We start from the raw sequence: 24300 nt of genomic DNA on the forward strand, positions 1-24300 counted from the left end.
TTCAGGCTTGAAGTTTCGGCTTCCACAATTTTCTCTATTTGAAATATCATGATATTTTTTATCTTTTTCCCATCTTTTTCTTTGATATTTTTCTAATCTTCTTCTATTTTGAATCTGGAAAAATAAAAGATAACAAGCGTAAAAATGCTCCAAACACGATTAAAACTCAATTAAAAATATACTAAAATTAATCTAAAATTAATACTAAAAATAACCTAACAAATTCCCCCAAACTGAGCTTTTACTCGTCCTCGAGTAAAACACTAAATAAACATTAAACAAGTCAATCTCCAAAACACGAGTAATTTTCAAGTAGGTTCAATAATATGATTATGAAAAAATTCACTTATGCATATAATCCAGAATTTTAGTTCAATTACACCCTTGACAGATTTCAATTTATTTTCATTTAGCTCATGAAACCATAGAATGCAATTAACTAACAATTAAACCACTTTATGCATGCCAATTAAAATCAACAATCCACTAACCCAAAATTCCATATGCTTGTGATACTTACTATTCTCCACTAATATAGATTAATGCACAACCAAGAATCAGAAGGTCTTTCTAGGCTTGTATTGTTAGGCTTAGGTAAGGTAGTTGAAATGGTCATTTAGGCTTTCCTATACCATAAGCTTCTCCAATCATGTCACCCACAATATTTTTCACACAATCCCAATACCCCTTTTTCTAATTACATGAGAGATATATTCTTCAACAAGGTTGCAACAACTTTATATTTATCTTTTTTTTTTTTCTAGATTTGACACTGGTTGTCAGTTTTTTCTTTCTTTTCTCCTTTTTTTCAAGTTGTTGTCAATCAATTTTTTTTTTTTTTTATATTCTCTCAATTTTCACACTTTTTCCACACACATACAACAAACTTCCCATCCAAATTCCCCCAAACTAAAGATCTACTTATGGTATAATTAGGATTGAATCTTAGGATATTCATGGGTTTATCTTTTTTCTTAGGCTCAATATGTGTAGAAATAAAGAATAGGTTAAGGCTCAAAAGGATAACTATGATGAAAATTACAAGGATGGCTTGAAAGGCACAATCGATCCAAATAATTGCCTAAATCACTTTCCTAGTCATGCATAATTTATTATTTCGCCTCAAATAGCAAGCAAGCAAGTTCTAAAATTTCCAAACAACTTTCCACATTCCACAATCAACATACATAAAACAATTCAATTACTAGAAAATTACCTAATATGATTCCATGCTCAAAATTGAAATTAGTCAAGAACGTAATATCACCAAGCACACAGAATTTTTCGAAAATAAGTGAACTTTTCAAATCGTGCTATCTACCTACTTTCAAATTGACTCACATTAAGAAAATTGACTCACAACAATAAAAATTAAAAATTAAAAGACATAAAACTTAAAAACTCAAAATAAAAATTAAGTCACTCCTCCCCCAAACTAAAGTGACACATTAAAGAACAAGGAAAGGAAACTTACATGGGTGCCACATCAATAAGCGGTTGACGCCCATAATAAGCGTCATGCAAGACAACTTGAAAATTGTTGTTGTACTTGCCTTCAAGCTTGGCAAGCGATGAGTTTGAATCAAAGTCAATACCAACAACATAAGACTTTGGATGATGAGCTTGGGGAGAAGCCTTTCGTAGCTCGCAGAGGATGTAATATGGTGTTGATGAAATATATGGATTCATTGGTGGTTTATTAGTCAATATCATTGATGAAGTCGAATCAATGATGTCATGTGCTTTCTCATCTTCCAATGTCACAGTATCTACTCTTTCATCTAACAAACCTTCTTCTTGTTGCTCACTCTCCACGTGGCTATTCATACCCTCACTTGTGATTTCATATTCAATGAGTTCCTCTTCACAAGGATCTTGATCTTCAATTGTAGGCTCATTATCTTCCTTGTACTCAACTAATGACCCTTCTTCATTGTAGCAATAACTCTCATAACTTTCATCATTGGAATTATTACATTCTAAATCATGAGCCATTGAATTATCACATAAGGATCTCACCATGTCAGTTAAACGATTAATCTCTCCTGTAAGTGATTGCATAAGTGCTAGCAGTTGTTCCTCTTTTTCAGATTGTTGGGATGAATTTGGGCAATAAGGTGGGTATTGGTGACTCCAACCCTGAAGTGATGGATCCCAATGCCAGTCGTAATCAAAATTTGCCATGTTATTCAATAGATTTATTACATCATAGCCTCTCATTAATAGAGGTGCTCTGGTTGTCTCTGCTCCATAATCAACACATCTTCTTGTTTCATCATTAAGTCCGTTATAAAAGAGCCACGTAAAACATCCACTTGAGAAAGTGGGATAACATCTCTCTCCATACTCTTTAAATCTCCTCCAAGCAGAATAGAATGGCTCATTGTGTTGTTGGGCAAAATCCTCAAGATATAGCATCTGGATTTGTCTTGCAAGTCAAACTCATAAGTAAAACATTAGTAAAATTAAAAAAAAAATAATAAAACTAAATTAGTACTAAAAAGATAAAAATTTGAAATAACAAAATTAATACTAAAACTAAAAGGAAAAACCAAATTAGAACAAAATTTAATTTTTAATAATATTAACTATCACTCCCCGGCAACGGCGCCAAAAACTTGTTGCGATATTTTTGCACACGCAAGTGTACGTATCGTTTAAAGTAGTAGACTCACTAGGAGTGAGGTCGATCCCACAGGGAGTGTAGTTAAGTACGTTAAAATTAAACTTTTACTTCTATTAGGTTAAATAAAAAATAAAGAAAGAATTAAGAATAAGAAACTAGTAAGAAACAATTATACAAGAAAATTGAAAGTTAATAAAAACTAGGGCTTCGATTTCAATTGGTTTTATTGGATATGGCCTAATATGATTATTTTTCTAATATTAATTTCTATGCAATAGCAGGTTTACTAAGGTAATTTATAGTCTTCTCAGATATATAAATCTCAATTACATGCAAACTGTCTACTCTCGTGATAAATTTAACATGCAACAGGCATTAAACACAGAAACCCTATAAGCTATCTAAACCATATAGGTACTCTCGTCCTATATCTAAATTCAGTTCTATTCTACTATAGCATATTTGACACTCACTTCTCAGATCTCGCATCAAAATCATAGACAGATAATTGGTGATCAAGCAATTAAAAGTAGTTAAGCACAAATAAAATAGAATACATAGAAATTAGGGGGAAAATAACTCATATTAAAACCATAAACAATGTCAAACAATATCCACCTAACCCTAATAAAGTGTTTAGTTACTCATGTTCATTGAAGCACAATTACACATATTAACTTTAAGAAAAGAGATGAAAATAGAGAAGAGAAGAAGAGAAGAATGCTGAAAACCCTAAGAAGTATGCCTCCTATTTTTCAGTTGATCTCTCCACTCTGTATCAGAATTCTCTCTTTTTTTCTCTCTGAAGTTGCTTGATGAAATCAACTCCATTCTTCCCTTTATATAGGCATTGAAGGCCTAAAAATATGCAAAAAAAAAAAACGCAATATTTAAATTCCCATTCGGATTTAAATTTTTTGGAAACCTCAAACGAGATATTTTTTTTCTGCTGCGTTGACTGATAGTATTTTAGCCATAGCTCTCTCAATATTTCTTGAAATCAGACGATTCAAGATGTTCCGCAAAGATAAAAGAGAGATCTAGAACTTTTATGTTTTGACTATTTCCAAAATCCAATCAGAACACCGTCGAATTCAGGCTTGAAGTTTTGGCTTCCACAATTTTCTCTATTTTAAATATCATGATATTTTTTTATCTTTTTCCCATCTTTTTCTCTGATATTTTTCTAATCTTCTTCTATTTTAAATCTGCAAAAATAAAAGATAACAAGCGTAAAAATGCTCCAAACACGATTAAAACTCAATTAAAAATATACTAAAATTAATTTAAAATTAATACTAAAAGTAACCTAACACTGCACCTCTTCAACTTCAAGCATTTGCTCATACGGATTGGGGAGCCTGCTTAGATACAAGAAGATCCATATCAGGGTATTGCATATTCCTGGGGAATTCACTCATCTCCTGGAAATCTAAAAAGCAACAAACAGTGTCTCGATCATCTGCTGAAGCAAAGTACAGAGCCATGGCCAATACAGCTTTTGAATTAGCTTGGCTCCATTCTCTCATCAAAGAATTCAACATTAGCATACGACTTCCCTCCACTCTGTTTTGTGACAACAATGCTGCACTTCACGTATCACAGAATCCCATTTATCACGATCATACCAAGCACGTTGAAATCGACTGTCATCTAATACAAGAAAAAAAATCAGCAATGGCACAATCAAGGGTAATCATGTCCCGTCCAAGTCTGTAAAGCCCGCTTAGTTAATTTGGAAATTATCAGTTGGTTATGATTAATTAAGAAATTATTTATAGCTATTTAAATAATTTATTACTGTTATTTATGGAATTCAGTAGTTGCATATTTTGCATTTCCGGTGCCCGGTATTTTGGAACTCGGCGTTTGGCTCAGTAGAAATCACAACTTAGTATGTTAGTAGTTTGGGGACGGGTTTTAGACATTGGGAATGTCGGGAATGGCCGGGAATTTAGAATGTCCCAAAAATACCCCTTTAGTATGAATTATGTGATTTTATGGTGGAGGGGCAAAATGGTCTTTTTGCCCCATTAGTGTTTTGTCTTATGTGAATTTGTTAAATGAAAATTAAATATTTATTTATGTTTACTTGGCTGAAATGAATAGTGTATGTGGTATATTTCATTTCTCTTTTTATCAAAAAATCACTAAGTAAAGAAAAGGAAAGAAAATTTCAAAGAAAAGCTTTCAAAACCTCTCTCTTTTCCTTCTCATTTTCGGCTGGGTTTTGGGATTCAAAGGCTGGGTTTTTCAAGCTTGATTCAACCTATATTGTGAATTCTTGTTTGTGGTATATAATCTCTAACTTGCTCTCTTTAATTTGTTGGAAAAAAATGATGAAAATGGTGATGCATGCATGATTAATTGAAGTTGTTGCTGCTGTGTTTTGTTGATGTTTTCTGTAGTTTAAAGCATGATTTTTAGTTGGTAATTAAGCTCTTGTGAAGTATGATTCCTAGGTTGAGCATGCTAGAGGTTTATTATGCAAAAGTTTGATTTTCAACATGAATATTGTGTAATCTGTTTCTGTGATGTTGCTGTTGTTTTTAATTGTTTTCAGAGGCTTAGATAAGCTTGATTAAGTAGAATTAAGCTAGTGGAATGCTTGATTAGGTGGTTTTGCTCAAGTTTGAGTTTAGAACTCAAAGCTTGAGCTCCAATGGCATTTTTCATGTTTGAGGTTTCTGGGTTGTTTTGATGCCTTGGATATGTTCTAGGGGAGGTATAGAACAGGTCTGGAAAGTTTGAGGTGATTTGGGGTTGAATTGTGCAAGTTATGAGAATTTGGGTTTGCTGCCTGCGAGGAACCGGAATTCCGGTTGTACATCCGAATTCGGATGGGGGTTCGAATTTTCCGTAACCGGAATTCGGTTGGGCAACCTGGTCACGGTTGGGGAAAATTCAGGGACCCTAGTTTTCCTCGTTTTTATGTTTTTAGGGGTATTGCCATGCTTTTTATCGATAGGGAAACTTTTAGTTCCTAGTTTTAGTCCCCGGGAAGTGATTTAGCGTGTCACTTATAGCGTTGTGATTTTTATGGTTTAGGAGCCGCAATCCGCCGTCACCTTCGGGCCCAAATGTTGACGCACACCCGAATTCGGAATCCGTAAGATTAGTATAACAGTATGCATATGTAGATTACATGTTTAGCGTGCATGTAGGAAGCCTATTAGATTACATTAGTTGTATGTTGGCTTCGAACCATCCAACCCTGTCACGTCGGTACAGGTTGGAGTATGACCAACAATGAGTATGACCGGCTTGACCGATCAGCCGACACTTGGTTGGTGGTTCCGTGCTATTGACGTATCCCGTCGGTACAGCCGGAGTATGACCAGCAATGAGTATGACCGGTTTGACCGATCAGAGGATATAGTAACACGTCGGTACAGCCGGAGTATGACCAAGAATGGAGTATGACCGGCTCGACCGATCGTGTTGTTACGTGTCAATAGTACCGTCCCTATGAACGTTCGTAACTCGGTACCATGTTGGACATGGCAGTAGTGGCTCAGTACCATGTTGGACATGGCAGTAGCGGGACTCAGTATCGTGTTGGACACGGCAGTTAGTATTATGTATGAGTATTATTATGCTTTTCTTACTGAGTCTGTCGACTCACAGTTTATGTTCATGTGTAGGTAAAGGCAAGGCTATAGCTGATGGACCGTGAGCGAGCTTATGAGATTGTACATGTCGGGGCGGTTAGGCCTGGAGCGTACGATCATCGGGACAGCGAGGCTGATTTTTGTAACTGGTCGTTAGACGACTTTTATTTTTGTAATGCTTAATCGCTAAATCTTTTTGTAAATGATTTTTATAATCGGGATCCCGAGTCTTTTGTAATATTGTTTATAAGTTTAATTAAAAAGCAAAATTTTAATTAATCACGTTTTTCCATAAACCTCGTTGATTAGCAACGAGCTGCACAGTACGTTTAAAAATCACGTAATACGCCTAAGATAGTTAGGGTGTTACAAAGTCCAACATCACAGACATAATGACTAAGCCTCTGTTCCCAGCACACTTCCATGATCTCATATTGTAATATCCCAGAAAATAAATAATATTTAAATGGACATATTTTATTAAATATGTAATTACTTGGAAAATGAAGTAGGATTATGATCTTACTTAGAGGAATTTTTGAGAAATTATTTAAGTAAATACGTTATTTTGGGCCCGGTAATTGTGGAAATTTAGCTTTGTGGTTAGCAATGTCACGACATTAAATGAAAGGATTATTTTGAGGATATCCCGGATTAAGTTAGAATTTTATTAGAATGTCGGATTGGGGGAATTAGTAAAATTACCAAAATGCCCCTAGGTTATAATTTAAGTTTAGGTTATTTTGAGGGATAGTTTAGTCATTTTATTTTTTTGGCAATCCCTTTTCTTTACTTATTTATTTTGTGGCTGCAAAGGAAAAAAAAAAAAAAAAAAGAGAAAACCCTTATTTAAGAAGTTGCCTTCCAAGGCAAGAAACCACTTTTTTTCAAAAAAAAACACATCTCCAAGCTTTTCCTCTTCTTCTCCTTCTGCCGATTGCTGTAGCAGCTGGAACCAGGGAAGAACTCACTTTTTTTTTCTTCAAATTCTTGAGCTAAACTCCATCTCCAAGTTAACCTTGCACCTAGGTAAGTTCATCCATTTAGTTTTGGTGTTTTCTTAGGTTTTCAAGCTAGGTTTTGTTACTTTCTTGAAAATTTTCAAAGCTGTAGGTTTAGTGAGGGTGTAGGTTTGTTATCCAAGTTAAATATGGTTTGTTAATGCATGTTTGGATTGAATTCATGGCTGTTGGGATTGATTGGAGAGTGAGGAAGCTAAAAGAAACTTGATTTCTTCACTTGAGTATGTGATTTCAAGCTAGAGATTGAACCATTGTGTTTTGCAGCTTAGGTTATGTCATATGTATGTTAATAAACTGTTCTGGAAAGTTTGGATAGGTTTGGAAGGGTTTTGGATCGATTTTTGGTGAAAAGGAACTATTGTTCCTGGTTCGCGAACCGGTCGACCTGGATGGGTTCGTATACCGTAACCTGGCCGACCGGTTGCCTGAGGAGAATTTCTTCGGGTTTGTTTTATGTTCAGTTTTGACCTGGGGAGTTGTGTGCTATCTGTTTTAAATTAAATATTGGATGCTTGACCTAAATTGGGGTTGTTGGGAGTTAGGTTGCGTTTGATTTCTAAATTAGGGTTTTAATCCGGAATATTATGTTAAGGTATTTATTTGTGTTTCTCAATTGTCGTGACATAGGACCGGATTGCCTAGCTTGTTTTTCCACCCAGTGTCGGCCATATTCTTGACTTCTGAATTAAGGTAAGAAAAGTGGTAAGCACCATATGTGGTTAAAAATCAATGAATGAATGGAGGTGACCTTGATTATTATCATGACGTGGATTAAAGCTTATTAAGCCTAGGTTATTACCTAGGGTTGGAAACGGTTATTACCGTTATGAGTAATTACTCTTGAAACCGCGGTTAGGTTTCTTACTTATCGTTTGCGTTATCGGGCAACGATAGTGACATATTCAGCTCGTATGTAACGAGTGGTAAAAGTGGTACTTTATTAAGTACCGTAAATGTATGATGTTTAAGGGAATGCTTATTATTATTGAATAGTGAGTAAACATAATGGCATGAGAATAAGTGGATAATTATTTTCTTTCGATTACTGTTTTGATCACTTTCTTGCTGAGTCTCTGTGACTCACTGGTGCTTTATGGTGCAGGTAAAGGAAAAGCTAAAGTCGAACAACCATGAGTTATGGTCACAGCAGCAATGTACATACCGGTAGCAGCGGCAAATTTACGGGATGCTCTATTTTGATTGTATTTTGGAAAATATAAAGTTTATGTTGTAAAATACTTTGAAACCAGTTTGTAAATATTTTGGAAACAGGGGGACCCCATAAATCGTGTTACTTATCTTTTGTTAAATAGTTTAAAGGATGAGTTTTTAACTATCAAAATTTTAATTACCCACACTTTTAGTATAATTACATCTTATATAATTATTGGTATTTTAAATAAAGTGCACACACGTGGCGTCCCTGTTGGACAGGGCGTTACAACATGGTATCAGAGCGCCAAGGTTTTTAGATCCTGAAGACCGGTTTGATATGTACATTGGCCGCAAGGACTCGATTGACTCATGGTTTAGTAAGTTTTAAGTTAAAAGATAGTTTGTTAATTTTCTGATTATCTGGTTATTTGAATTATGTCGATATCAGAATGTTGTGGGAAGGATTATAATATATGGAAATACTTCTCAGTATTGTTATTACTTGGAATGTGATCGCAGGTGTATAGTTATGCACCCTAGGCGGATCGGGTAGGGGTGCCCGCGAGCTAGTCGGGCTCGGGCTGCCGGTGAAGGTGAGAACCCTTTACCACCACCTAATTAGGAATGCTTATATGCTGCTATGCAAGAAACTATTCGGCGGCGGGGTGAACAAATCGGAGAATTAAGAGAGCGGCGAGCACGGCTGCTCTAAATCGAATCCCGATCCTCCGCACCTCTAGTAGTGCCACCGGATGCGGGAAATCGTTTGGAACCATTATATGAACGGTTCGAGAAGCGTAACCCGCCGGCTGTTTGAGGGTGGTGCTGATCCACTCAAAGCAGAGCAATGGATGAGTATGATAACATCCATTTTTGATTTTATGCGAGTTGAAGATAATGACCGGGTCAGGTGTGCTACCTATATGCTACGAGATGATGCCCGTATTTGGTGGGAGATTGTATCACAGGGCCATGATCTGAATAATATGACCTGGGAAACTTTTCGGGCCTTGTTTTTTGAAAAGTATTATAATGAGTCTATTAAGGCAGCAAAGGCAGAAGAGTTTATACGGTTAACTCAGGGTAGTATGACTGTGACAGAGTATGCTACTAAGTTCGATCGACTGGCAAAGTTTGCCTCGTATGAGGTGGCTACCGAAGCCGCTAGAAAAGCCAAGTTTATTCGGGGGCTGGATGAACACATCGCCCGGGATGTGATTGTTGCTTCTAAACAACCGGGGTTGCCCGAACTTATGCTCGGATAGTTGAGTTGGCTTTAGTTTCGAGGGTGCGAGAGGCTCGGTATACGAAAGAAAAATATTGCCGAAGAGATTCATGGAAACAATCGGCGAGTGTGTCTTGGTTCGGGTAGGGGTACTGATCTTGGTGACCGCAGGAAAAGACCTAGTGAAACATCAGCACCAGGCCCAAACAAAAGATTCCAGGGTAACCAAGGTTTCCGTCGTAGTGGGAATGAAAACTGGCGAACTTTTCCTGAATGTCCGAGGTGTAAAAGGCATCACTGGCGAGTGTCGTGCCAGGGCCTGTTTCCACTGTGGAATGGTGGGTCATATGAAGAGAAATTGCCCACAATTGCTACGGTTAGAGCAAAAGAAGGATGATACACCCGCTCCTGCTCGAGTGTTTGCCATGACTCAAGCTGAGGCTGATGCTGGTCCATCTACTGTGACAGTCGCCTTCGTTGCCGGTACTTTATTGATCGTATTAATTGATTCGGTGCGACACATTCTTATATTTCAAGTAGAATAATTGAGCAGCTGAATAAACCTAGTGATGTGCGTTCTAGAGGTTTTGGAACCTTGTTGCCTACTTGGGGAGTTGGTTATCTCCGGCGGGTGGGTTCGATCCCTTCCAGTGTTTGTGGAAGGAAGAGAGTTATCAGTTGATCTGATAGAATTAAATCTGGAGGATTTTGATGTTATTTTGGGAATGGATTGGCTTGCTAAATACAACGCTACCATTGATTGTAAAAGAAAGATGGTAACTTTTCAGCCTGAGGGCGAGGACCCTTTTGTATTTGTGGGTAAGATGCAAGGATCTCGGATTCCCTTAATTTCAGCCCTTAAGGCAAGGGATTTGTTGTGTGAAGGGTGCATTGGTTTCTTAGCAAGTGTTGTGGATATTTCCAGGGAACCACTAGCGGGACCGGAGCATGTCCCAGTGGTTCGAGAATTTCTGGATGTATTCCCAGAAGAGTTACCAGGGTTGCCACCAAAACGTGAAATTGATTTTGAGATTGATTTAATACCAGGAGCTGAGCCTGTGTCGAAAGCTCCCTACAGGATGGCACCTGCAGAGCTGAAAGAGTTAAAAGTTCAATTACAGGGGATGATGGATTTAAAATTTACTAGACCTAGTACTTCACCTTGGGGTGCACCAGTTTTGTTTGTGAAAAAGAAAGATGGAACATTACGAATGTGTATAGATTATCGGGAGTTAAACAAATTGACAGTGAAGAACAAGTACCCTCTGCCAAGGATAGATGATTTGTTTGATCAGTTGCAGGGTAAAACTGTCTTTTCTAAAATTGATCTTCGATCTGGTTATCACCAACTGAGGATTCGAGAGGAGGATATTCCCAAGACAGCTTTTCGGACCCGGTATGGTCATTATGAATTCTTGGTAATGTCCTTCGGATTGACAAATGCCCCTACAAAGATTTATGGACTTGATGAACCGAGTGTTCAGAGATTTTCTGGATGATTTTGTTATTGTCTTTATCGATGATATTCTAATTTATTCAGACTCGGAAGAGACTCACGAAAGGCATCTTCGAATGGTATTACAACGTGTAACGCCCTAATCTATAGGGACGCCACGTGTGTGATTTTATAAACTAGTTTAATACTAATAGAATAATTAATTATTAAAAACCGTGATAATATTAAAAACTTGACTAAAATAAAACACTAAAAATGGACATTATAACGGCATAAAAAGTGTGTTACGGGAATCCCTGTTGTAAAAAGTTTTGCTAAAGAAATATGTACGACAACCATTTAAACATAAAATCAAAATACACAGCAGATACAATCTAAAACAACTCCTGGCAACTCGGCACGCAGGCCGGGGAGGTCAATATGTACATTGCTGGAGAAGACTGCCACCTCATGGTTGATCTAGCTTTTCTTTGTCTTTACCTGCACCACATAGCACCCGTGAGTCACAAGGACTCAGCAAGAAAAGTAATAATAACAATCATATAGCTTATTATTCGAATATTGTCATTTATACACAATAAAAATCAAACCATCACACTTTGTTCATAAGATGAAATCCAAATCACTACTGGCATCTGCCACGAATAAACATTAGTATACAGATATTTGGTAATACAAAACCATTATACCAATAATAGAATTCATATTCATTTAATCATATAAATAATATATATGTTACCTCATAAAGCAACCATCTTCATGACATCATGTTGCCTAATTAGGCAAGTCGATGCTTTAATCTGATGATCTTGTATTGTATCGCCTAATCAGGCAAGCCCATGCCATAGCCTGGCACCCATATGTCGCATAACCGCATCACCTAATCGAAGTGAGCCTATGCCCAAAAACCCGCACCCATATATCATACAATTGCATCACCTAATCAGGTGAGCCCGTGCCACAATCTGGCACCAATATATCGCATCGTCTAACTAGACGAGCTCGTACCTACGCCCGGTACTTATCATGTCACTGACGCCTGTACTTACGCCCAGTACGTCGCCAGGAAAATTGCATCACCTAATCAGGTGAGCCCGTACCTACACTCGGTACTCATCATATATCACTAACGCCCGTACTTACGCCCAAGACGTTACTGTGAAAATTGCATCACCTAATCAAAGTGAGCCAACATATCACATGCATAATATTATCACATTATCAATACTCAACCAATCAATCTTTTCAATATATAACAATATTAACTATATCTCAATATTAATCAATTCATAACAATACTAATTGTATTACATACAATGTACTATGCAAGATACAATATACTTTTCAATATATAACAATATTAACTATATCTCAATATTGATCAATTCATAACAATACTAACGGTATTACATACGGCGTACTATGCGATACAATATACTTTTCTATATATAACAATATTAACTATATCTCAATATTGATCAATTCATAACAATACTAACGGTATTACATACAGCGTACTATGCAGTACAATATACTTTTCTTACCTTTAATTCAGGTTCATACATTTCAATCAATCCAAGTGGAGAACTATCCTCGATGATCCCGGCCCTATGTCACAACAACGATAAACTAATAAGTGTTTATCCTAAAACACTGCTTATATTCACATAAGACAATCTAGGGTGTTCTACCAAACCCCGCGGTATAAATACACTAAAATAAAACTTATATTTCAGCTCTAAAACATACACCATATTGTAGAGCTCGTCTCAAGCTTCGAAACGGTATATAGAATATCCAAAACGGACACCCGAGTCAAAAGTTATGACAAAAGTACGATTTCTGATCTCTTAGGAATTTCTATAAACTGTGAAATACGAAAATTTCAATTTTCGCACTCACCGAAACACTACCAAAACTTATCCAAATGACTCCAAACTTTACAGGTGCATGTATGCCATAAATACTACCATCCTTACGTAACGAAATAAAAATCGACCCCTTAAATGAAAAACGCCATTAACGTTCGGACTAAGCTTTAAAAAGTTCCAAACTCGATTTCTAACTCAAAAATCACTTCTAATTCAACAAGAAAATATCGAAACTAGTCCCATGACTACCCGAGAATAATTCTATAAGGTCAGAACCTTCATAACTATTCTAATTCACAAAACCCCTATACGAAACCAATTGTTTTTAAACTTAAAACGAAATTAAACCATACCTTAAGCTTTCCCTCTTCAAAGATTTGCTATCCTGCTACTACCAGAGCTTAGATCGCTAAGTTTTGGATTGAAAATTGAAGAAAATAGATATAAGGGGAGAAGGTTTTATCGAAGGAGGGAGAACGAGGGTTTCGTTCGTCGTTCATTCTGTTCTGTTTCACTGATAACTTAATATATATATATATATATAAAAGTTAACTTACGTTAACTTATATATAAATAATATTATAATAATAATATAATAATAATAATAATAATAATATAATATAATATAATATAATATATTAATAATAATAATATAATAATATTAATAAAAACTTTATTATTAATAATTATCTTATTATTTCTTAGCCACTAAGAAATCTCTATTTTTAGGGTATTTGGTCAACTTCGAGTACCCTAAAATACCCCGATATTTCTAAAATCAACTTATCCCAATAATCTCATCAATATTTCTATATAAAACTGTTGTGACATTTTTGGCCTCCAATCGGGTCTCCAGGGTCGTCAAACTTGAAAATATTTTTATTTCACAAATAACTCATATTATATCCACGTATTTCAAATAAATCCCCGTAATTAACAAATTACGCTTATATATCCACTTATTGAGTCTCCGGGGTCGCCGAACCTGAAATATTTTTATTCCACATATAGCTCATATTACATTCACACATGCTATATAAATCTCCGTAATTAACAAATTACGATTATTTACTCACTTATAGCAAAATTTAAATTTTATGCTGAAATAAATTAGTAGGATCATAATCCCACTTATTACCTGATTAATTCATAATATCAATATAAACCCTAATTATTTACCATTTAACTTATCGGGATATTACAACCATCCCCTCCTTATAGAAATTTCGTCCTCGAAATTTATTTAAACAATTCGGGATATTACCCCAATATTTATGATTCTAATTCTCAAATTGCTGCTTCTATCTTACTGTTTTTTTTATAGCACTTTCTTAACTAGTAGAATTGTCTCATTTCATCTTTCTAGTCCAAAACCTGGACAAGATATTTTTCTCATATAATAAATTTGTCTGAAGTTTAACATTGTCACAACTCAGAACATGGGTCGAGTCTGATTCATATTTTCTCAACATGGAGACATGAAACACATTATATATTCCGGACAACGCAGGAGTTAAGGCTAGCTAATAGGCTACCTAGCCTATTTAATCCAGTGAACATGTATATAATAGTTCTCTTGTACCACACTTATTAAGGTACCTAACCAGTGGTACATTTAATTATCACTTTTTAAATAAACACCTCATAAGGGAAGATATTATTCTAAGATATTCTAACCTTTATCAAATATGCTCACAGTATATTTCTAATATTCTATTGATCTTCGCAGGTTACCCACCTTTCAAGAATAAAGCATTATACTATTTTCGCTTTAACTTCCATGGTTCTCAATAACCTTCTTTAATTCTTAACATCATAGCCAAAAATATACACCTTGGAATTTTACAAGATTAGACTATTCCTTTGTATGAATTTTGTATTCTCATTTATAGTATAAATTGTCTACACTGATAGACAACATATTAACTCTGTATGTCCAATCCTTACTACTCGGTCAAAATCATAAGATCACATAGTACATAATTCATAATTATGTCTTTCTATTCCTTCTATGAGATCTCCTAAGCTGATCTACTGACTTAACTTAGTAACAAGTTAAGTATTCATTTCTGATAGATATTAAATTAGAGCACTTCTTATTTCCACCCACTTACTTGTCTCAATACCTTGTAAATTTCTGCTTATTAACACATCACTTCCTCTTAATAATTTCTGGAACGACTACCGATTTTGCATCCTAATATGAATCTTTCTAGCGTACTTTGTCCTCACTCATACACTTCCCGGGGTGACTCCCCGAAGGATTTCCCATCTTGAGATTACCCCAACTTAAATATGCTTAACTCCAAAGTAAACTCATGGTGGGTTATCAGAAAGTAGATGCTTCTTTGTCGTTCTTAATTGTATTTCTTGCTTTCATTCTTTCATTAATAAAATTCAATTGCTATCACTCCCTTCATAAACCTCTTGCAATTCCTCATCGGTTTTTGTTCACTTAAACTCGAGGAATTCCCATCTTATTGTCAACTTAAATCTTGTTCATCTCCACTTATTTTAACTTGTATCAATTTCCCTTGAATTGACAGAACTTTTAATTAATTTTTTTTTTCCAATCATTTACGATTAACCACCATTATAAAGTAATTTGATTAAACCTATACAGTAGAGGCAACACTGCTCATACCAGGTACCCACAACTAAACTGGAAATACCCATTTCCCGAATTCTCAACTAATAACAATTAATTAAAGATCATTCCTTGATCCTGAAGTTTCTTTTCATCATCACCACTAAGGTTTCACTCCCTGATTCATATGATACCATTGCTTCTCTGCAATCATCACTATCTTCATACTTCGTTAACCACTTTAAAACTTATTCTACACTCAATTATATAACTCGTTGTTTAATAAACAACCTACTTTGTGATCCAACATCCACCAATCACTCAATTACGTGTCTATTAAATTGCCTCTCAATTCATAAGCTTTTCTCCATTCTGGGTCAGTATGCCTTTCCATAATTGCACAATAAAGTAATCTTTTCCCAAAATGTCAATGGTCTCCTTGTTGGGTTTTATGCCCTAAATAAAACTCATTTCAATATAATCAGATTTGTTTATTAATATAGATCAGAAATAACATTTAATGGTGCATGGTTCACATGATTTATTTCATGATTATATGTACATAATGTATAAATTCATCTGAAACCCTTTTCACATACTTGATCCTGTTTATTGTGTCGTCAACACATTGGAAAGTAAACATGACTATGTGAATAAAGTTTCCTAGATTTATCAGACATAGGGTTTTTGCGATATGATAATCTACAACAGAGTTTACTTGTATTTGGAGAAATACTATGTTCTTTCCAGAACATTGGTTAAAGTAAAGCTCAGGTTGGATGCATGGAGTATGCATCGGAAGGGACCGATATTGAACTTTGACTTAGATTTAATTAAACTTACCGTAAAATCTATTCAAGTCAATATCGCCTAGTTGATCCTAGATCAAATGATCTTAATCCAGATATGATTAGGCTCAATCTTGAAAGGCTATTCGTGTTCTTTGATTTGTTAGTTAAGCCTACTTTTAGGTCAGGGTGATACGTACATTTTGGGAACACGGTAGTGCAATTGAGTGGGAGCGCTATCATAAACATGGAATCTATAGCTTCTATCTGGCGAATAGTAAGCAAAGGATGATCTCCTTCGAGCTTGACCAAACGAACATAAATGGTGGAGTACTCATTTCACATAAGCTGAAATATCATTTATACGGGGTCAAGTGTTTTAAGGAATAAATACATTGTAGGGTGTAACGGTAATTTAATCCCTTTACAGTGTAGATCATTCATATAGAGGATCATTGATCAAATTAGGATTATAACAATGGATAACTAATGATGTGTCTATATGGTGGAACATATAGAGCATTCTATATACTGAGAGTGCAATTCTAAGTTCTATGCGTGGATTCAACGAAGAATTAATAAGTTAGTGAATTTTAGTGCTAAATTCTTGATCTACTTATTGGAAGCTCGGTTATATAGACCCATGGTCCCCCACTAGTTGAGATAATATTGCTTGTAAGACTCATGTAATTGGTTTTGATTAATCAATTATAATTCTCAAAATTAGACTATGTCTATTTGTGAATTTTTCACTAAGTAAGGGCGAAATTGTAAAGAAAGAGTTTATAGGGGCATATTTGTTAATTATGATACTTTGTATGGTTCAATTAATAAATATGATAAATGACAATATTATTTAATAATTATTTATAGTTATTAAATAGTTAGAATTGACATTTAAATGGTTGAATTAGGAAATTGGTATTTTTGAGAAAATCAGATACAAAAGGTGTTAAAATTGCAAAATTGCAAAAAGCAAGGCCCAATCCACTAAGTGTAGGGCCAGCCACTTTTGTAGGAAATTTAAACTGATTTTTTCATTATTTTAATGCCAAATAATTCAAACCTAACCCTAGTGGAATGCTATAAATAGATAGTGAAGGCTTCGGGGAAATTTACACTTAAATTCTCTATTTTTCCTTCAGAGAAAAACCTGAGCCTTCTCTCTCCCTATCTTTAGCTGCCACTTCTTCTTTCTCTTCCCTCTTGAATTTCGAAATCCTTAGTGATTAGAGTAGTGCCCACACACATCAAGCAATACCTCAATCATAGTGAGGAAGATCGTGAAGAAAGATTATCGACGAAAGGAGTTTCGGCATCAAAGATTCAGAGAAAGAGATCCAGGTTCAGATATTGATAATGCTCTGCTACAGAAAGGAATCAAGGGCTAGATATCTGAACGGAAGGAGTCATTTAATTCCGCTGCAACCAATGTAAGGTTTCTTAAACTTTATATGTGTTTAATTTATCGTTTTAGAAAGTTCATATTTAGGATGTTAATAAACATACTTGTGAGTAGATCTAAGATCCTGGTAAAATAATATCCAACAACTGGCCTCAGAGCCATGGTAATTGATTTACTTACATGTAATTTGGACTTTAAAACGATTGTTTGTATGTTCTTTGGATGGTATCATGTTGTATTGAGTGTTATTTGATGATTGATTGATGATTGTGAAATTTTCGTGAAAAATAATTGTTATTTCGGTTCTGGCATTATTTTTATTGGATAGTATGGAAAAAATTAAGCAAGTTAGCCTTTTACAAAACTCAATTTGGATTTTATTTGAATTAGTTATGATTTTTTGAAGATTTGACAAAATGGAGTACATCTTGATAGTTTCACGATCATGAGAACTGTCCATGCAGTTTCGAATTTTTTCAATTTTCTTCAATTTTTCATACTTTTTCATGGAATTAACTTCCAATTTTTTGTATGGTTTTGTATATATACTATTACTATTCCTAATTCAATTCTAATTATCATTTTGAATTAATTTAAATTTTTTTAATTTAATTCAAGATATTAGTGTAATTTGAATTTGAATAGAATTAGTATTTATCTTTTTGCTTAAAAATCTATCTTATTTTTAAATTTGATTATATTTTTTTAAATTTAAGGTCAGATATTTTAAGATATTTATAATATCTTTTAAAGATATTTATAATATCTTTTAAGATATTTTAAAAATATCTTATCTTTTAAGATTTTTTTAATTAAATTTTTTTTAGATATTTTGACCATATTTAAATTTAAAATAAGATATTTATAATCATGTAATTTTAAATAGATATAAGATATTTTGCTAATTTTTTAAATTTTGTTATTTTATTTATTTAAATTACATTTAAAAAATTTGAAAAAGATATTTATTTATCTTTTCTAATTTTTTTATTTAATTTTTATTTATAAAATAACATTTAAAATTTAAAAGTAGTTAGCAAATTTTTGAAATGATATTTAGGTTGGTTGAAACCTAATTTTTCAAAAATTGTAGGTTTAATTTTAAATTTTTTTTAAATTTCGAATTTTTTTAAATTTTTTAAAAATTTTCGAAATTTTTTATTTTTTTTTATTTAATTAATTATTTTCGAAATTAAATATTTATTTAAAATTAAATAAATCCTACATCCAACTATCCAGCTAACCTTGTTGCAGGAGTATGTGTTTTAGCTTATGTGTAAGTTTTTAAAACCTATTATTACTTGATTGCAAATAGCCATGGTTACTTTTTGCCGGATCTAATGATCGATGGCTCCACTTGGTCAAGATAATAATTTGTAACGGGTATATTTACAATCTTCTTTCATCTGTGTATGACACTAGCAACATGATAGGACCCATCCAAAGTGTGCTGTGTGAGCTATGTGTTTAATTTTATTATAGATGCATATAGGTTAATGTTGCTAAATAAAATGTCATAGTCATTGATAGATTTTATTTAGGCCCATTAAGTTTTGAACTTATTCAATTAATAACGGTTGTTCTTATTAAGGTTAAATTCCTCTCTTTTGGGCCTTGTGTGAGAGTTGGGAGCCATAGAAGTGGGTACGACATCTTGAACCCGGCACCCCTCACACAAACCACCCCGATTGTGAAGGCCCATTTGCACGATTTGAATGAGCAATACTAGGTTAATTAAACTAGTTTAACCTAATAAAATTGATTAGCAACATAATTAATTTCATTTATTTTGAAATTAATTTAAGAAAAATATAGTTTAAGGAATTTTATATTCTAAGCTAAACTATATGTATTTTCTTGTATTTAATTAAATATAGAATTATAATGACAGATTCTTTTTAAACTTAATTTAAATTTTTCATTAAATATTCCTATTTAAGTTGATATTTAGTTATCTTCAACTAACCAACTTAAATGCGAATATCTTTGAATTCAAAATTTCAAAATTAAGTTGAGGAATTTTAGGCATTGGTTATTAAGATTCTTTAGATATTTTTTTAAGTTAATATCTTTTCAAATATTAACTTAAAATGGAATATTTTCAAATTAAGTGGTTACAACTTAATTTTTGATATTTAATTAAATTTAAATTTGAAAATATTTAAGTTCTAGATTTTTCTATTCTTACAACTTAAATTAGATATTTTTTCAAATTTTGTGGAAAAGATACTTAGTCAAATAAGATATTTTCTAGATAGTTATTTCTAGACTACTTATTATTTCTAATATTAAATAGGAAAATATTATAAATTGTGAAATTAATTATTTATATAATTAATTTTGGTACAATTTATTTTAAGAATATTTTTCCTAGTATTAAACTAGAGATTAATAATTAAGCCTTCTCTACACTTAATTATTTATTTCTTGAATTTAATACATTTAATTAATTTGAAAATTAAATATCTAAGTTGATTTTTATCATCATACTTAAATATTTCTTTTTCATGACATTTAATTAAATAGAAAATTATTTTTAGTTGAAATTTATTTTTTTTAACTAAATTTAAATAATTTTCAAAATATATTTTTTCTTTATTTTATTAATCAATTTTCGAAATTGTATTTCTTAAATGCTAGAATTTCGAATTTTATCTTGAAAAATAGATTAAGTTGTAAATTAATTATTTTAATTAATTCTTGGATCAACTTAAATCAATGATTTTTTCATTTATTGATTAACTTAAAATAAATTGAATTAAAAAGTATATTATTAGAAATAGAATTAATTAGTCAAAGGAAAATCTAGATAGGTGATATTTTTGCTTGAAGTATTTTTCTAGTGTATTTAATTAAATAGAAAATTAATATTTGAGTTGATTTTCATCATCATACTTAAATATTTGTAATTTTTCTTATATATTTAATTAAATAGGAAAATTATATTTTTTGTTGTAAATTAATTTTATTAATTAATTTTGGGCCAACATTAAATTAGAATAATTTTTCCGGGATTTATTTTTTTTTTTTTTATTTTAATATGCATTTTTTCGAAAATTGTATACTTTAATTTTTCGAAATGCAATATATATTTATAGAAAATTAAATTTGAGTTGTAAATTAATTTAAATTAATTTTGTAACAACTTAAATTGAATATTTTTCTAAATATTTATTGGAAATTATTACTAAGATGGAAATAATTCATGTTATTTTCATATCCATCTAAGTAAAATTTATAAATATTAAATTAAAATTTATATTTAGAATTTTTCATTCTAAATTGGAAATTTTAATTAAATAAATATATATTTAAAATAAATAGAATAAATAAAGAGAATAAAAGAAAATACAACTCTTTTCAAATAATGAGCTTTATTATAGAGACATTCGATCTCCATTGTGGGTTTTACACGCGTTTGTTTTAGTGAGTAATCCTCCTAATGGAGGAACGTTCATTAGCAATTTCGCAGATTTTAACCTCGCATGATAAGTAGTTTGTAAGTGTTTTGTATGGTATGGATCACCCTAATGGTGGCGACCATACTTGACTTGCAAATTATGAAACAATGGTGGAAGCTCATAAGATAGAATTGCCTTGACTCTCGCCTAAACGGGACAACGGCGAATTCCAATCTTGATCGAATAAAAGGTTGCTAGAATGTTTAACATTTTAGGACGAGGCTCAACTCTATTCAATGAATGGTAGCTTTGACTCTCGCCTAAACGGGACACTGATATCAGTTTGTTGAAAACCTTGGAAATTATTTAGGATTGTAAGTTTTAGTATTTTCACTTGTCATTCCTACTTGCTATATGTTTATAATTTCTGAATTGTGTATGAATTTATATTGAACCATGTTATTTTCTGTTATTAAGTTGTAGTTTAATTTCGAATCTTCATTGTTGGTCTAACATGTTTGTTTTTCTAATGAGATAAATCCCTATTGGATTTTCACCATTAGACATACATAATAGTGTAAGATCTCGAAAGATAAATATTGTATATGCGACATCTAGCTGTTCATCAATTGATGACACCTTAGACTAGTATTTTTACGATATAAAACAAGAAGATTATATAAATAAGATTACTTTGACTTTCGCTAATCGAAGCATCGTTGGATTCTTATTTTAAACGAAATTATCCTAATTCCTCTTAGCTTATTCATTTCGAATTAGCTTTCAAATATATCATTGGATGAATGGTCTATAAATCATTTCATGTCATTCTATATTTTCTCTTAAGAAATTAAATGACGCTTATGATTATAATCCCGAAATTCTATTCCCAATTGATATAAATCCTCAATCTTAGAAATCTCCTACTTGTATGGGCAAATCTGACTTAGAGTTTGTATTAGTAGTGGTGGTCCAAGAAAGAATTACTCATTAAATTTGGTTGAATTTAAGTCTTTGACTTTAATTTTAGATTCCAAATAGAAATTTTCTTAAATTTCTAATTCCAGAATACAATACAGTTACACTTTCTCAAGTGTTTAATATCCATCTTTTATTAATGGATTAAAGCGTATGGAATGTGAGTTAGGTGATACCGTGACCAGGATCCACTTGAAGTATTCTAAGAACTCTTTGATGTAACTAAAGCTATGTCATCATAGACACTACCACATTTTCTTAATCTATGGCATTTGTATCTTGTTCATAGTGGATTTGACAAGATCAATCTCTGCAAAGAGTTAATATGCCTATATCCACTGAAAGTAGTTCATCTCATTCGCAGATGAATGTACATTCAGGGGTGGATATGAGTTTTTCGTTGTATTCTTAAAACGATAACTCTAGATTATACCTTATGCAAAGAAATTTGAAATGTTTGAAAAATTTCATTAATTTCTAGCAATGGTTAAACACCATTAAGGTAAGTGGTTAAAGATCTTGCGGGCGATAGGGGTGGAGAAATAGTTAGTAGATATGCAGTTCAAAGATCATTAAATTGATTTTTGAATTATATCCAAACTTACCTCCCCAGAAATTTCGAGTTGCATGTTGATGATTAGTTACTAGTCGTTGCCTAAATCCTTCTATGGTAATACAATTTCAGAATGATGTAATGGTTGTATACTTAATGTAAATCATTACTAGATTCATGGATGACCTAATCAAAATCTTAAGAAAGGCTAGAACTGTTAACCATGGTTTGTTAGCTTTTCTAAGTGATTAGGGGTGGACCATCCCATTGTCAATAGATAAGAAAGTGTTTGTTCAAACAAATACTACTTTTCTAAGAAAATGACTAAGTCTGAAAAACAAGTAACAAATAAAGGAGATATTAATTCTTGATTCCAAAAGTGTTCTATCATCTTATATAACGTATGATGATCCCACTGCCTCAGTTGTCTTGTCACAACCAAAGAGGTTAATACCATTTAGTTTTCTTAGACATAATTCACGGTGCCTTGTCGTAGTGGGAGAGTTTCTAGGAATTCACCTTCTTATGACTTGGGAGACACTAGTGATTAAAATCCATTGTGAGTTTAAACAAGTAATGGATTGTCAAGATAAGAAACTAAGAAGAAAAGCCAATAGAACTATGGTTTAATCCATTCACATGGAATAACCTAAAGTTTTCTATTACAAGGACATAAAAGGAAATTTTAGTTAATAAGTCTATTCAATGGACTTAACAAACTTCCTGTTCCTAGTAATATAGGTTTGAGTTTATCTAAACCTATGGCTTGTGGTATACCTGGTAATTACTTACTCTAATGCAAGCAACTTACTTTAGTAAGATGCTGAAGCATTTTCTTTCTAATGACAATCTATAGAAGCTTCACAACTTCTTAGGTATAGATTTTATTTATCTAAGGAAAAGTCTTAACTATTCCAGAAAAGATAAAGCCATGAAAGAATTTCTTACATCAACAGTGAGAGGTCTTAGATATGCTTTTGTATGCCTTAGACCCGGACACTGTGTTGAGTGGGAGTAATGAGTAGGTATCGAATTAATCCGGGGAGAAGAACATTGGAAGACAATCAAGTAAATCCTAAGATAAAGAAGAGGAACTATATGTTAGTCTATAAGGGTGTGTTTAAAACTCTTAGACTACACCATATCAGATTTCGAAATTTGCCTTTGTGCTAGTAAATCTTTCTGATAAGATGGTGGTTACTACGGGGGTGGAATAGTGATTTTGGAGAAGTGTAAAAACCTATACGAAGTCTCTAGGTCTACCGAGAGGAGTGAATGTTAAAGGCGGGGAAAGGTACTTATTCGAGTCTAAGGAAAGTTCTATACATCTTTGGCAACATTCCAAATTGCCTTAAACTACTAGTGTTAATTTCTTTGATTAACCAAAAGTAGTTGCCAAAGGTATAGAATCCGATATCCCGAGAGAGTAGACATATAGAGAGGAATTTCACATTATCAATGATTTTGTGATTAAGGAAGAGTAATGGTGGAGAAAAGGTTGTGGTTAATTCAACCTTTCAGATCCTATTACGAGGAGTTTACTACTACTACACTTGATTTGTATATCAAGGTGTTGAGATTATTTGAAACGCACTTTTTGTTTTATATTAGTGCAAGTGGGA

General features: G+C 32.9%; 1 protein-coding gene across 1 annotated transcript in view; it reads right to left on the reverse strand.

Moving 5' to 3' along the window:
- Nucleotides 1-3969: 3969 nt before the first annotated feature.
- LOC115719959 (uncharacterized) overlaps nt 3970-24300 on the reverse strand; it is a 32771-nt gene continuing 12440 nt past the window's right edge. Inside the window, exons 2-3 of the mRNA XM_061109301.1 lie at nt 4255-4279; nt 3970-4211 (exon numbers count right to left, since the gene is read on the reverse strand). Of these exons, the coding sequence (XP_060965284.1) occupies nt 3970-4211; nt 4255-4279 (267 nt within the window). The remainder of the gene's footprint in view (nt 4212-4254; nt 4280-24300) is intronic.

This window comes from Cannabis sativa, chromosome 2 (assembly GCF_029168945.1).
Source record: "Cannabis sativa cultivar Pink pepper isolate KNU-18-1 chromosome 2, ASM2916894v1, whole genome shotgun sequence".
NCBI classification, from domain to species: Eukaryota; Viridiplantae; Streptophyta; class Magnoliopsida; order Rosales; family Cannabaceae; genus Cannabis; species Cannabis sativa.